At 39.7% G+C, this 17,051-nt stretch overlaps 1 protein-coding gene across 6 annotated transcripts in view; it reads right to left on the bottom strand.

Moving 5' to 3' along the window:
• The window catches only part of CFAP91 (cilia and flagella associated protein 91), a 135,670-nt gene that overhangs the window by 102,185 nt on the left and 16,434 nt on the right, over nucleotides 1-17,051 (bottom strand). For 5 of the 6 annotated variants that reach the window (XR_011249402.1, XM_069554750.1, XM_069554755.1 and 2 more), the window contains exon 6: nucleotides 6,093-6,274. Coding sequence is in view for 5 of the 6 variants with exons in the window: in XM_069554750.1 (XP_069410851.1) it covers nucleotides 6,093-6,274 (182 nt within the window). In the remaining variant the exon portion in view is untranslated. Of the gene's footprint in view, nucleotides 1-6,092; nucleotides 6,275-15,177; nucleotides 15,277-17,051 lie in introns of those variants that run through there. The other variant, XM_069554760.1, reaches the window with a different exon arrangement.

Raw genomic sequence — 17,051 nt, 5'->3', positions numbered from 1 at the left:
CAGTCACTTTCACCAGAAAGTGAAAGGGTGAGTCTGACTTCTTGCAGTCGCATGGGCTGTCCACAGAATTCTCCAGGCAAGAATACTGGAGTGGGTTGCCTTCCAGGCAAGAATACTGGAGTGGGTTGCCATGACCTTCTCCAGGGGATCTTTCCAACTCAGGGATAGAACCAGTGTCTCCTGTACTGCTACCAGGGAAGGAAGAAGTAAAATTATATGCAGATTTCACAATAAGCTACCTTACTGAACTGAGGTTCTTAGTTCAGTTCATTAAAATTTTTAAAATGAGTGCATTGCCTACAAGTGAAAATAGTTTTGCTTCTTCTTTCTAATCCGCAAACCTAATTTTTCTTCTCTTACTTTACTGCATTAACTCAATTATTTCTCAACCAGGATGCTATTAATACCGTATTGGGCCAACAATTAATTTTTGGATGGGCCTGCCCCATGCAGGGCAGGATGTTTAGTATCCACACCAGCCTAGCTCCCCCAAACCCAACCCATTTGCCTTATCATTAATGATAAGAATCCCAGTTGGATTTGATTATAAAGCTCCCACAGCACTGGGGAAATAAACTGTTGGAAGGAAAAGACAAAACCATATGTGCTCCAGGACCCAGGAGAAAGGAGCAGTGACCCCACAGAGACTGAGCCAGACTTGCCTATGAGTGTTTGGGAGTCTCCAACAGAGGCATGGGTCAACAGTGGCCTGCCACAGGGTCAGAGGTATTGACAGCAATAGTCCTGGGAGGCACAATGTACTGGCATGAGTCCTTGTGGAGGAGGTCACCATTACCCCTCCCATAGACCCTATAGCTCCACCATAGAGCCTGCAAACTCAAGGGACTGGGCCACCTTAGTCCAACCTACAGAGAGGGAGCACAGCCCCACCCATCAGCAGAAAACTGGATTAAAGATATACTGGGCATGGCCCTGCCCACCAGAGAAAGACCTAGTTTCCCCCACAGCCAGTCCCTCCCATCAGGAAGCTTGCACCCCCATCCATCAGAGGGCAGACAGAATGGAAACCACAATCACAGAAAATGAACCAAAATGGTGGCCTTGTATAACTCAATGAAACTTTGAACCATGCCATATAGGACCACGCAAGACTGCTGGGTTATGGCAGAGAGATATGACAAAACGAGGTCCACTGGAGAAGATGACAAACCACTTCGGCATTCTTGCCCTGAGAACCCCATGAACAGTATGAAAAGGCAAAAAGAGATGACACTGAAAGATGAGCCCCCTGGATTGGTAGGTGTCCAATATGCTACTGGAGAAGAGTGGAGAAATAGCTCCAGAAGGAAAGAAGAGACTGAGCCAAAGTGGAGATGACGCCCAGTTGTGGATGTCTGGTGGTGAAAGTAAAGTCTCATACTGTAAACAACAATATTGTACAGGAACCTGGAATGTCAGGCCATAATCAAGATAAACTGGAAGTGGTCAAACAGGAGATGGCAAGAGTAAACATCAACATTTTATGAATCAGTGAACTAAAATGGGCAGGAAAGGCAAAAATAATTCAGAAGACCATTATATCTACTACTGTGGGCAAGAATCCCTTAGGAGAAATGGAGTAGTCTTCATAGCCAACAAAAGAGTCTGAAATGCAGCACTTGGGTCCAATCACAAAAATGACAGAATTTTCTGTTTGTTTGCAAAGCAAACCATTCAACATCATAGTAATCCAAGTCTATGCCCCAACCACTAATGCCAAAGAGGCTGAGTTGAAAGGTTCTATGAATACCTATGGGCTTCCCAGGTGGTGCTAATGGTAAAGAACCCACCTCCCAATGCAGGAGATGCAAGAGACAAAGGTTCGATCCCTGGTTCTGGAGGATCCCCCAGAGGAGGGAGTGGCAACCCACTCAAGTATTCTTGGCTAGAGAATCCCTTGGACAAGAGAGCCTGGCAGGCTACAATCCATAGGGTCACAAAGAATCAGGCATGACTGAAGTGACTTAGCATGCATGCATACATGAAGACCTACAAGACTTTCTGGAACTATCACCCAAAATAGATGTCCTTTTCATTATAGGGGACTGGAATGCAAAAGTAGGAAGTCAAGAAATACCTGGAGTAATGGGCAAATTGGGCCTTGGAGTACAGAATGAAGCAGGGTTTTGCCAACAGAATGCACTGGTCATAGCAAACATCCTCTTCCAACAACAAAAGAGAAGACTCTACACGTGGACATCACCAGATGGTCCATACCGAAATCAGATTAATTATATTATTTGCAGCCAAAGATGAAGAAGCTCTATACAGTCAGCAAACACAAGACTGGGAGTTGACTGTGGCTCAGATCCTGAACTCCTTATTGCCAAATTCAGACTTAAATTGAAGAAAGTAGGGAAAAACCATTAGATCATTCAGGTATGACCTAAATCAAATCCCTTATGACTATACAATGGAAGCAACAAATAGATTCAAGGGATTAGATCTGATAGAGTGCCTGAAGAACTACGGACAGAGGTTCGGGACACTGTACAGGAGACAGGAATCAAGACCATCCCCAAGAAATGCAAAAAAGCAAAATGGTTGTCCGAGGAGGCTTTACAAACAGCTATGAAAAGAAGACAAGCGAAAGGCAAAGGAGAAAAGGAAAGATATACCCATGTGAAAGCAGAATTCCAAAGAATAGCTAGGAGAGATAAGAAAGCCTTTCTCAGTGATTAGTGCAACGAAATAGAGGAAAACAATAGAATGGGAAAGACTAGAGATCTTTTCAAGAGAGTTCCAGAAAAACATCTACTTCTGCTTTATTGACTCTGCCAAAGCCTTTGACTGTGTGGATCACAATAAACTGTGGAAAATTCTTCAAAAGATTGGAATGCCAGAACACCTGACTTGCCTCCTGAGAAGTCTGTATGCAGGTCAAGAAGCAACAGTTAGAACTGGACATGGAACAACAGACTGGTTCCAAATAGGAGAAGGAGTACGTCAAGGCTGTATATTGTCACCCTGCTTATTTAACTTTTATGCAGAGTACATCATGAGAAACGCTGGACTGGAAGAAACACGAGCTGGAATCAAGATTGCCAGGAGAAATATCAATAACCTCAGATACGCAGATGATACCACCCTTATGGCAAAAAGTGAAGAAGAACTAAAGAGCCTCTTGATGAAAGTGAAAGAGGAGAATGAAAAAAGCTGGCTTAAAACTCAACATTCAGAAAGCTAAGATCATGGCATATGGTCCCATCACTTCATGGGAAATAGATGGAGAAACAGTGGAAACAGTGACAGACTTTATTTTTGGGTGCTCAAAATTAATGCTGATGGTGATTGCAGCCATGAAATTAAAAGACACTTACTCCTTGGAAGAAAAGTTATGACCAACCTAAATAGCATATTCAAAAGCAGAGACATTACTTTGCCAACAAAGATCCATTTAGTCAAAGCTATGGTTTTCCAGTAGTCATGTATGGATGTGAGAGTTGGACTATAAAGAAAGCTGAGCACTGAAGAATTGATGCTTTTGAACTGTGGTGTTGGAGAAGACTCTTGAGAGTCCCTTGGACAGCAAGGCGATCCAACCAGTCCTTCCTAAAGGAAATCAATCCTGAATATTCATTGGAAGGACTGATGTTGAAGCTGAAACTCCAATATTTTGGCCACTTGATTGGAAAAGACCCTGATGCTGGGAAAGATTGAAGGCAGGAGGAGAAGGGGATGACAGAGGATGAGATGGCTGGATGGCATCACCGACTCAATGGACATGAGTTTGAGTAAGATCTGGGAGTTGGTGAGGGACAGGGAGGCCTGGCGGTCCATGGGGCCGCAAAGAGTTGGACATGACTGAGCGACTGAACTTGGAAGTATGTTCAAGGATGTCCTTTTATTCTTACCTTATTCAGATCAATAGCTAACATTTATAGAATGCTTATTTCCATACTAGGCATTGGCCTAAGCACATTACATAAATGAATTTAATTAGTGTTTACAATATCCTATGAGATAGACCTATGAAATGTTCTGTCCTATGAAAGTGTCTTTATTTCACCTTCTCTCCTGAGTAAGAGTTTGGCTGGTGGAAGAATTCTAGATTTGGCTTATTCTCCCACAGCACTTTAAAGATACTACAGAATGCCCACCTGGAGGTACTCCATCTCTTAGGGAGCCTGGAATTCCTTGCGTAAACGGCCCCATGCCCACTTCCAAAATCTATATGGGCCACTTTGCAGGATTCAGACTCCTGAGGGCAGACTACATGCTACTGTTTGTTCACCCTTAAGCCCAAGGGGTGGCCACATAGCAGCTGTTTGCAAGGATGTCTAAACAGAAAATGGAAGAGCAGGACAGGAGAGGCAATCACAGGCATGCACAGCAAGCCCTCATGATGAGGAACAGAGCCAGAGAAAAGGGCCAGCCACCAGGCAGCCTCTCCCACTGCGGCCACATGCCAGCGTGCAATCCCAAGGAGTCTAAGAGTTTCAAATGTACACTTGTCCTTTCAGCTTTTTATAAAAAATTGTGAAAAATATAGACTGTATTGTATCTAAAGGACAGTAGCTTGATTTATAATGTTTAAACGTCTACACACATAATATGTAGGCCTCCATTTAAACTTTTACCCAGGACCTCACCAACAAGGAGGTAGGCCTGACTCATGGAGCTTTTTATTGATACTTCAACCCGAGCTGCCAGGGCAGGGCTCCAATTAGGTCTTTACCAAGTGAAGCATTTCTGAGCCCCTACCTAAACCTCTTGTTTTCGAGGGTGTGGCCCCAGTCGGTCTGCAGCTCAAAGCTAAGCCCTTCCCACACCAAGAGGTAAAGCTCAAGGCCGCAGGTAGGAGTACCTGGCAAAGACTGGCAAGCACTGGGCTTCAGTCCTACCTGTGGGCAGGAGAGAAGTTTCTCCCTCCTTTAGTTTAATCAGGTAACTCAGGTCTGGCTCCTCACCATTCAGAGTCCCTGCTCATCATCACAGATTCCCTTTTAGGAAGAAGTCTTCACTGCTAAATGATCGATTTTCTTGATTTTAAGTGTGGTTATTAATTTTCATAATTATGTTTTCTGTGTGTTCAAAGGAGAAGGAAAGATTTCAGCATACTCTGAATCTGTCATCTAGACTTAAGGTAGAGTCTCTCCTTTAAACTGTGGGTGTCAAGAATGCTTAATCTGGATCTAAGAAGTGAGCCAAGAAACAAGAATCAAAACTAGAACTCAGACGTGAACATCCTTGTTGCTACTAACACAGATTTGATCACAGCAATTCATTACATTGGGGAAACAAAAGCAACCTCATTTTGATAAAATGATTTTAATAAAAATCATTACAAAGCACTAAGTATTTCCATGACCTTTAAGGGATCAGTCTCTGGTTCTCAGCTTCCTAAGCACAATCAAATGAGTTTAATAAGGTAATTTCTAACAATTTCTAAAGGCCCCTTCTCTTATTAATTTTTATAGTTTCACATTATAAAGGCCTAGACCAGAGTGAATTTCTATACTCTGAGAGTGAATTTCTGAGCATTTCAGATATAATATCAAAAGAAATCACCCAAATCATCAAATAAAGTATATGAGAGTCTTGATAAATCCCAAGATATTTTAGCAAAGTAAGAGGATATTATTACTTGTTGGAAAATGCAAAATGCATATTATTGCTATATTTACAATATACATAATGTATATTATAAGACAACATTATTTCTTGTTGGAATATGAATATGTCATGCTTATTACATGTTGGAATATGCATTCAGTATTATATACTCAAAAAAACTTATGTGTAAAGAAAGAATATAAATTTCTCAGTGAAAAGGAGCTGATTCACTGAGAGAAACAGTGAGAAGCGGGAGGTGAATCGTCAGCAAAGTAACCACAAAATTAAGTCTAAATGTAACTTCAACTTCAGGGAAAAAGGACAAGAAGTGTCCTTACAATGATAATGGGGTATCTCTCTTTGAACAAATCTATCAGAAAGTGTATGAGTCTATGAAGTAGCTCTACTGAGCAAGACACTTTAAACAGCAATACTTTAAAACACAGTTGCCTGTGTGTGTCATTTCCAAGAACTCAATAGCATGCGTGGTCATCAGGACTGTCATCTGCAAATATTCAAAAGAATTTCCAACTCACCCCACGTGAGAGTAGCCAGGGTCAGGAGCTCAGGGATGGAATCTTGACATACTACATATTCTGGAGAATATGGGTCTGTTTGAACTTCAGCATCCCGATAATCAGTCTGAGTGCCCACTGTGTACTTCGAAGGAAGGGGCAGGTACTTAGTTGGAGGAGGAGGAAAAGTATATGGATCTGCCCTAAAAGGGAAAATTATTTTAAAAATTGAAACCTGATATAATCACTTTATACCTATCAATAGGTTTTGCAACATATATGATTAAGAGTTAAATAGTCTCTCTATGTAAAATGCCCTTGTGAATCAATAAGACAGTTAAATAGCCACAGAAAAATGAGTAAAGGACAGTCAGAAAACAAAAAGTAAAACTTCTAACAATCATATGAAAATATAATGACACTGTCTGCCACACCCACAGTCTTTAAAATTTTCCCCTTCTAGTCTCAACAAAACTACATGCAGGCCTTCCCTGGTGGTCCAGTGGTAAAGAATACAGCGGTAAACCAGTGCAGGAGACACAGGTTTGATCCCTGGTCCAGGAAGATCCCACACGCCATGGAGCATCTAAGCCCTGCACCACAACTACTAAGGCTTGCTCTAGAGCTCAGGGACTACAACCACTGAACCCACACGCTGCAACTGAAGCCCGTGTGCCCTAGAGCCCGTCAACAAGAGAAGCCACCACAATGAGAAGCCCTTGCAATGCAACAAAGAAGAGCCCCTGCTCTCTGCAACTAGAGAAAAGCAAGCACAGCAACAAAGACCCACTCAACTAAAAATGAATAATAAATACACACTTAAAAACCTACACACAAAGAGGAGTTTCACAAAGCTAGCAAATCTTATTATGAACTCTATTGAACATTCCCATTTTTAAAGACAATTTTTAGAGCAATCTTAAGTCACAGCAAAATTGAGAAGGCACAAAAACTTCCCATATACCCCTTCCCCATCATGTGTATAGCCCAACCCACCATCAACATCACTGACCAGGCGGTACCTTTGTTAAAACTGATGTACCTACACTGGCACTTCACAGTCACCCAAAATACACAGTTTACATTAAGGTTCAGTTTTTTCTTTTTTAAATATATATACTGTATTAAAGTATGGCTGACTTACAATGTTTCAGGTGCGCAGCAATGTGATTCAGTTATATATATATTTTTTTATATACACACACATAATTTTTTAGATTATTTCCATTATAGTTTATTACAAGATATTGAGTATAGTTCCCTGTTAAGGTTCACTCTTGGTGTCGTATATTACATGGGTATAGACAAATCCTTACATGTCACTGTTCAGTTCAGTTGCTCAGTCATGTCTGACTCTTTGCAACCCCATGAATCACAGCACACCAGGCCTCCCTGTCCATCACCAACTCCCAGAGTTCACTCAGATTCACGTCCATCGAGTCAGTGATGCCATCCAGCCATCTCATCCTCTGTCGTCCCCTTCTCCTCCTGCCTCCAATCCCTCCCAGCATCAGTCTTTTCTAACGAGTCAACTCTTCACATGAGGTGGCCAAAGTACTGGAGTTTCAGCTTTAGCATCAGTCCTTCCAAAGAAATCCCAGGGCTGATCTCCTTTAGAATGGACTAGTTGGATCTCCTTGCAGTCCAAGGGACTCTCAAGAGTCTTCTCCAACACCACAGTTCAAAAGCATCAATTCTTCGGCGCTCAGCTTTCTTCACAGTCCAACTCTCACATCCAAACATGACCACAGGGAAAATCATAGCCTTGACTAGACGGACCTTTGTTGGCAAAGTAATGTCTCTGCTTTTCAACGTGCTATCTAGGTTGGGCATAACTTTTCTTCCAAGGAGTAAGCGTCTTTTAATTTCATGGCTGCAGTCACCATCTGCAGTGATTTTGGAACCCCCCAAAATAAAGTCTGACACTGTTTCCCCATCTATTTCCCATGAAGTGATGGGACTGGATGCCATGATCTTTGTTTTCTGAATGTTGAATTTTAAGCCAACTTTTTCACTTTCCTCTTTCACTTTCATCAAAAGGCTTTTTAGTTCCTCTTCACTTTCTGCCATAAGGGTGGTGTCATCTGCATATCTGAGGTTATTGATATTTCTCCCAGCAACCTTGATTCCAGCTTGTGTTTCTTCCAGTCTAGCGTTTCTCATGATGTACTCTGCATAAAAGTTAAATAAGCAGGGTGACAATATACAGCCTTGATGTACTCCTTTTCCTATTTGGAACCAGTCTGTTGTTCCATGTCCATTTCTAACTGTTGCTTCCTGACCTGCATACAGATTTCTCAAGAGGCAGGTCACGTGGTCTGGTATTCCCATCTCCTGAAGAATTATCCACAGTTTATTGTGATTCACACAGTCAAAGGCTTTGGCATAGTCAATAAAGCAGAAATAGATGTTTTTCTGGAACTCTTGCTTTTTCCATGATCCAGCAGATGTTGGTAATTTGATCTCTGGTTCCTCTGCCTTTTCTAAAACCAGCTTGAACATCAGGAAGTTCACAGTTCACGTATTGCTGAAGCCTGGCTTGGAGAATTTTGAGCATTACTTTACTAGCATGTGAGATGAGTGTAATTGTGCGGTAGTTTGAGCATTCTTTGGCATTGCCTTTCTTTGGGATTGGAATGAAAACTGACCTTTTCCAGTCCTGTGGCCACTGCTGAGTTTTCCAAATTTCCTGGCATATTGAGTGCAGCACTTTCACAGCATCATCTTTCAGGATTTGAAATAGACATGTATAATAATCTGTATCCACCACATAGTAACATGCAGAGTATTTCAGTTCAGTTCAGTCGCTCAGTCATTTCCGACTCATTGCGAACCCATGAATCGCAGCACGCCAGGCCTCCCTGTCCATCACCAACTCCCGAAGTCCACTCAGACTCACGTCCATCGAATCCGTGATGCCATCCAGCCATCTCATCCTCTGTTGTCCCCTTCTTCTCCTGCCCCCAATCCCTCCCAGCATCAGAGTCTTTTCCAATGAGTCAACTCTTCTCATGAGGTGGCCAAAGTACTGGAGTTTCAGCTTTAGCATCAGTCCTTCCAAAGAAATCCCAGGGCTGATCTCCTTCAGAATGGACTGGTTGGATCTCCTTGCAGTCCAAGGGATTCTCAAGAGTCTTCTCCAACACCACAGTTCAAAAGCATCAATTCTTCGGTGCTCAGCCTTCTTCACAGTCCAACTCTCACATCCATACATGACTACTGGAAAAACCATAGCCTTGACTAGACGGACCTTAGTCAGCAAAGTAATGTCTCTGCTTTTGAATATGCTATCTAGGTTGGTCATAACTTTTCTTCCAAGGAGTAAGCGTCTTTTAATTTCATGGCTGCAATCACCATCTGCAGTGATTTTGGAGCCCAAAAAAATAAAGTCTGACACTGTTTCCCCATCTATTTCCCATAAAGTGATGGGACCAGATACCATGATCTTCGTTTTCTGAATGTTGAGCTTTAGGCCAACTTTTTCACTTTCCACTTTCACTTTCATCAAGAGGCTTTTAGTTCCTCTTCACTTTCTGCCATAAGGGTGGTGTCATCTGCATATCTGAGGTTATTGATATTTCTCCCGGCAATCTTGATTCCAGCTTGTGTTTCTTCCAGTCCAGCGTTTCTCATGATGTATATTTGCCCTCCCTTTAAATCCTCTGTGCTCCTATTCATCCTTTCCCCATTCTCCCCAGCCCCCTGGCAACCAATAATCTTTTTATCATCTCCATAGTTTTACCTTTTCCAGAATGTCATATGGTTGGAATCATACATATGCAGCCCTTTCAATTAGCTTCTTTCTCTTAACAATATGCACTTAAGGTTCCTCCATGTCTTTTCATGACTTGATAGCTCATTTCTTTTTAGTGCTGAATAATATTTTGTTGTCTCAATGTACCATGGTTTACTTATCCACTCACCTGCTGAAGGTCATTTTGGTTGCTTCCACGATTCAGCAACTATGAATAAAGCTGCTATAAACATTTGTGTGCAGGCTTTTGTGTAGACATGAATTTTCAACCCCTTCAGGTAAATACCAAGGAGTAGGACTGCCGAATCATATGTTAAGAGTATGTGTATAGACTTTTTTTAAGAGTTTAGAGAAATTTTATTTTGGTGTGTCAATACATTAACATTCATGATTCAAGTTAGAATCACTAACATTTCTACAGATGAGTCATAATAGTATTAGTAATTTTCACTCATTAAATAAATGTGTCTTGAGTGCATAGGGATTAAAGTTCAATCCAGATAGTCATTTACAGATGTCTCATTTCCATGAAGTGCATTGTTCAGAACAGAAGATAATAACATATTGTATAGAGTATGCACAGTCTTGTAAGAAACTGACAACGTGAAGTGACTATAGCATTTTGCACTTCCATCAAAAATGAAAATTCCTGTTGGTCAATATTTGGTGGTGTTAGTGTTCCAGATTTTGGCCATTCTAACAGTTGTATAGTGGTATATTGTTTTAATTTGCATTTCTACTTATTTGCCATTTGTATATCTTCTTTTGTGAGGTGTCTGTTATGGTCTTTGACCTTTTTTTAATGAAGTCCAAATTACCCATTATTTCTTTAATGGATCGTGATTTTGATGTTGTATCTAAAAAGTCATCACCCTACCCAAGACCATCTAGGTTTTTCCCATGTGATCTAAGAATTTTATATTTTTGTATTCTACACTGAGGTCTGTGATCCATTTTAAGTTAATTTTGTGAAAGGTGTAAGAGTTGTATCTAAATTCATTTTTAAATGTAGATGTCCAGTTGTTCCAACATCACTTGTTAAAAAGACTATCTTTGCTCCATTGTATTGTCTTTGCTCTTTTTGCCAAAGATTGTTATTCAGTCACTAAGTCATGTCCAACTCTTTGCGACCCCATGGACTATAGCACACCAGGCTTCCTTGTCCTTCACTACCTCCTGGACTTTGCTCACATTCATGTCCATTGAGTCAGTGATGCTATCGAACCATCTCCTCTTTTGTGAAAGATTAGCTGATTATAAGGATATGGGTCTATCTCTGGGCTATTTCATCTGTCTATTCTTTCTGTAACATTGCAGCTTTTTAAAAAATTATTTATTTATTTTTGGCTGTGCGGGATCTTTGTTGCTAGGGGGGCTTCCCTCTAGTGGTACCAAGCAGGGGCTACTCTCTAGTCGTTGTGCACAGGCCTCCCTTGCAGTGGCTTCTCTTGTTGAGGAGGGCAGGGAAGGTCAACACCACCCTTTCTTGATTATAATAGCTACCAGGGAAGGTCAACACCACCCTTTCTTGATTATAATAGCCTGAAGTCATGTTGTGTCAGTCCTCCAACTCTGCCCTTCTCTAATACTGTGCTGCTTATTCTCAGGTTTCTTGTTTCTTCAGGTAAGCTTTAGAATCACCTTGTCAATATCCACAAAATAACTTTCAGGAATTTTGGTTGAGATTACACGGACTCTGTACTTCAAACTGGGAAGACCTGACATACTGACACCATTGAATCTTCCCATCGACAACCATGGAATATTTCTCCACTTATTAATAGTTCTCTGATTTCATCCACTTTTCGTCCAATTTTGTTATAGTTTTCCTTAAATAAATCTTGTATTTTATTAAATTTATACTTAAGTATTTCATTTGTTGATGCTAATTTAAATGGCACTGTGTTTTATATTTCAAATTCCACTTGTTCTATATAGGTATATAGGAAAGCAGCTGACTTTTGTATACTAACCTTGCATCCTACAACCCTGCTATAATCACTTGTTTACTTATTAACCCCACTTATTTTTTTTAAGTCAATTCATTCTGATTTTCTACAAAGATGAACACGCCACCTGCTAAAAGTTTTATCACTGCTCTTTCCGCCACCTTTCCATGCTGCCAGAATGGTGCACATGAATGTCCTGGCTGACGCTCTCAAGAGTATCAACAATGCTGAAAAGAGAGGCAAACGCCAGGTCCCTATTAGGCCATGCTCCAAAGTCATCACCAGGTTTCTAACTGTAACGATGAAGCATGGTTGCATTGGTGAGTTTGAAATCATTGATGATCACAGGGCTAGGGAAACTGTCATGAACCTCACAGGCAGGCTAAGTAAGTGTGGAGTGATCAGCCCAGATTTGATGTGCAACTCAAAAATCTACAAAAATGGCAGAATAACCATTAAGTATGAGGTAGGTTTTTAGTACACATTCTTCATAAGGTTGAAGATGCTCCTCTCTAATTCTAGATAACCGAGAGTTTTTGTCATGAAGGGTATTTGGTACTGTCAAGTAGTTTTTCTGCCTCTATTAATATGATCATGTTCTTTTTCAGTCTGTTGACATGATCCATTACATTAACTGATTTTAAAATGCAGTACCACCTTGCATGCCTGGGATAAATTCCACTTGGATGTGGTGTATAACTCTTATTATACATTGTTGGATTTCCATGCCTACATTTATGAGGGATGTTGGTTTGTAGTTTTCTTTATGGCAACTCACTCCAGTATTCTTGCCTGGAGAATCCCATGGACAGACAAGCCTGGCAGGCTATAGTTCATGGGATCTCAAGAGAGGTACATGACTTAGCACTTTCTTTCTTTCTTTCTTAATGTCTTTGTCTGATTTTGGTATTAGGGTAATGCTGGCCTTATAGAATGAGTGAGCTTCTACTACCTGAAACAGATTGTAGAGAATGGTATAATTTCTTCCTTGAATGTTTGGTAGAATCACCAGAGACCCCTTCCAGGCCTGGTGCTTTATGTTTTAGAAAGCTATTAATTATTGCATCAAAGAAGTTTAATAGATTAAGGCCTATTCAGATTTCCTATTTCTTCTGAGTTTTGGCAAGTTGTATTTCAAGTAATTAGCCCTTTTCATCTACATTATCAATTCTATTGTAGGCAAAGAGTTACTCACAATATCCCTTCATTATCTGTTTAGTGCCATAGGATCTGTAGTGATCCTTTTTCATTTCTGATGTTAGTAAATTGTGTCCTCTCTCTTTTTCTCTTAGTTAGGTCTGCCTAGAGACTTACCAGTTTTTGTGAGCTTTTCAAAGAACTCTCTGGTTTCATTTACTTTTTCTATCAATTTCCTTGGTCAAGTCCATTGATTTCTTATCTTCTTCTGCTTGCTTTGGATGTAATTTGCTCTTCTTTTTCTAGTTTCTCAAGGTGGAAGCTTATATGATTGATTTAAATCTGTCTTCTTTTCTAATACATGTATTCAATGCTATAAATTTCCCACTAAGCACTGCTTTTGTTTCATTCCACAAGTTTTCATAATCTACATTGTCATTTTCATTAAGTTTAAAATATTTTAAAATTTCTCTTGAAACATCTGCTTTAACCCATGCTATTTAGAAATGTATTGTTTAATATCAACAGATTTGGGGGTTTTCAGTTATCTCTCTGTTCTTAATTTCTAGTTTAATATCACTATGATCTGAGAGAAGACATTGTATAACTTCTGTGCTTTTTACATTTATTAAAGTATGTTTAATGGTCCAGAATGTGGTTTATCTTGCTGAATGTTCCAGCTTCAGAAGAATGTATACTCTATTGTTGCTGAATAAGTAGTCTATGGATACCAATTATATCCAGCTGATAAATGGTATGCTAGGGCCTTACTGACTTTCTGCCTGTTAGATGTATCCACTTTCTACATAAGGGTATTGAAGCCCCCACTGTGATAGTGATTCATTTACTTTGTAATTCTATTAGTTTTTGTCACATGCAGTCTGACACTCTGTCATTAGGTATATATACATTAAGGATTATTATGTCTTCTTGGAGAACTGACCTCTTTTTCATTACATAATGCCTCTCTTCATCCCTGATAATCCTCCTTGAAGTCTGCTCTGTCTGAAATTATTATAGCTACTGTTGCTTTCTTTTAATGTTAGCATGCTATATTTTCCTCTATCCATTTATTTTCTTTTAACATTTTTACTGAAATATAGTTGATGTATAACATGTTATAGGTGGGCAAGAATCCCTTAGAAGGAATGGAGTGGCCCTCATAGTCAACAAAAGAATCCGAAATGCAGTACTTGGGGGTAATCTCAAAAGTTACAGGATGATCTCAGTTCATTTCTAAGGCAAACCATTCAGCATTACAGTAATCCAAGTCTATGCCCTAACCACTAATGCTGAAGAAGATGAAGTTGAACAGTTTTATGAAGATCTAGAAGTCCTTCTAGAACTAACACCAAAAAACGATGTCCTTTTCATCACAAGGACTGGAATGCAAAAATAGGAAGCCAAGAGACACCTAGAGTAACAGGCAAGTTTGGCCTTGGAATACAAAATGAAGTAGGACAAAGGCTAACAGAGCTTTGCCAAAAGAACACACTGGTCATAGCAAACATCCTCTTTCAACAACACAAGAAATGACTCTACACATGGCCATCACCAGATGGTCAATATCAAAATCAGATTGATTATATTCTTTGTAGCCAAAGAAGGAGAAGCTCTAAACAGTCAGCAAAACAAAATCTGGAGTTGATTGTGACTCAGATCATCAGCTCCTTACTGCAAAATTTGGGCTCAAATTGAACAAAGCAGGGAAAACTACTAGGCCATTCAGGTATGACCTAAATCAAATCCCTTATGATTATACAGTGGAGGTGACAAACAGATTCAAGGGATTAGATCTGGTGGACAAGAGTGCCTGAGGAAGTATGGATGGAGGTTCGGAACATTGTTTATAGAAGGTGGTGACCAGAACTATCCCCAAGAAAAAGAAACGCAAGAAGGCAAAGTGATTGTCTGAAGAGGCCATACAAATAACTGGGAAAAGAGCAGCGAAAGGCAAAGGAGAAAGGGAAAGATATACCCAACTGAATGCAAAGTTCCAGAGAATAGTAAGGAGAAAAAAGAAAGCCTTCTTAAATGAACAATGAAAAGAAACAGAGGCAAACAACAGAAAGAGAAAGACTAGAGATCTCTTCAAGATGGAGATACCAAGGGACCATTTCATGCAAAGATGGGCACAATATAAGACACAAACAGCAAGGAGCTAACAGAAGCAGAAGACATTAAGAAGAGGTGGCAAGAATACACAGAAGAACTGTACAAAAAAGGTCTTAATGACCTGGATAACCACAATGGTGTGGTCACTCACCTAGAGCCAGACATCCTGGAGTGTGAAGTCAAGCGGACCTTAGGAAGCATCACTACAGATAAAGCGAGTGGAGGTGATGGAATTCTAGCTGAGTTACTTCAAATCGTCAAAGATGATGCTTTAGCAGCACTTTAACAGTGCTTCACTCAATACGCTGGTAAATCTGGAAAACTCAGCAGGGGCCACAGGACTGGAAAAGGTCAGTTTCCATTCCAATCCCAAAGAGAAGAGCAATGCCAAAGAATGTTCAAATTATCGTACAATTGCACTCATTTCACATGCTAGCAAGAATATGCTCAAAATCCTTCAAGCTAGGCCTCATCAGCACGTGAACCAAGAACTTACAGACAGAGGGCAGGAGAAGTGGGTGACAGAGGATGAGATGGTTGGATGGCATCACTGACTCAATGGACATGAGTTTGAGCAAACTCAAGGAGATAGTGAAGGGACAGTGAAGCCTGGCGTGCTGTAGCCCATGGTGTTAACAAAGAGTTGGACACAACTTAGCAATGGAACGACAACAAATACAATATAGTATTTCACAATTTTTAAATGTTATATTCCATTTATAGTTTAAAATATTGGCTATATTTCTTGTGTTGTTCAATATATCCTTGTAGATTATTTTATATAATATTTTATGTAATATGTATTGTAGTTTGTATCTCTTAATCCCCTGTTCCTATACTGGCCATTCCTTTTTCCCTTTCCCCTCTGCTAACCACCCAGATTTGTGCCCTAAATCTGTGAGTCTATTTCTTTTTTGTTACATTCACTAGTTTGTTGTATTTTTTAGACTCCAAAAATAAGTAATATCATACAGCATTTGTCTTTTGCTAACTTCACTTAGCATATTTTCTAAATCATCCATGTTGTTCCAAGTGGAAAATTTTCATTCTTTTTTATGGCAAATAGTCCATTGCGTATATAAACCACATTTTATTTATCCATTCATTTGTTGATGGACATGTGAGTTGCTCCCATATTTTGGCAATGGTGAATAATGCTGCTATGAACATTGGGGTGCATGTATCTTTTCAAAATAGTGGGTTTTTTCAGACACATACCCAGGAGTGGAAGTAACATCTCCTTATGGTTTTGATGGATTAGCAATGTTGAACGTCTTTTCATGTGCCTATTGGCCATCTGCATGTCCTCTTTGGAGAAATGTCTATTCAGGTCTTCCACACATTTTTTTAATCAGGTTGCTTTGGATTTTTTTATGTTGAATTGTATGAGCTGTTTATATATTTTGGACATTAACCCTTTATGGGTCATATCATTTGCCAATATTTTCTCCCATTCAGTGGGCTATCTTTTCATACTGTCAATGGTTTCCCTTACTGTGCAAAAGCTTTTGAGTTTAATTATGTTCTATTTATTTTTGCTTTTATTTCCTTTGCTTTAGGAGACTGATCCCCCAAAATATTGCTGCAATAAGCAAAGCATCTTTCCTACATCCATATAAGAGCCAAAGGAATCCATACATAGTCTTAAAAAATTTGAGAAACTGGAATCATAATTGGCACTTATATTGAGGATTACAGACCTTTGATAACATATATCTTATTTATAAGATGCTGTATCATTAAGAGTAACCATACCTTTTAAATGCATGCATGTTTGAAAATCCAGACCTATTTAACTTTCTATTCAGAAATCTTAGGCCTTGAAAAATGTTTATCTTCTCATTCATTTCATGAATACCTTGGATTTTCTTCTCTTATAGAAACATTAAGTTATATTGACATGGGGAAGAGTATAGCAAAAGTTAGTTTTTTAATGGGACACTTTACCAAACCTGCTATCTTGCCCTAAAACAAAAGACCCAGGAACTGCACAATAATCCCAGAGTCAGCTCTTGTCCTTTACTT

This window comes from Ovis canadensis, chromosome 1, assembly GCF_042477335.2.
Source record: "Ovis canadensis isolate MfBH-ARS-UI-01 breed Bighorn chromosome 1, ARS-UI_OviCan_v2, whole genome shotgun sequence".
Taxonomy (NCBI): Eukaryota; Metazoa; Chordata; class Mammalia; order Artiodactyla; family Bovidae; genus Ovis; species Ovis canadensis.
This window is presented reverse-complemented; position numbering and strand designations above follow the sequence as displayed.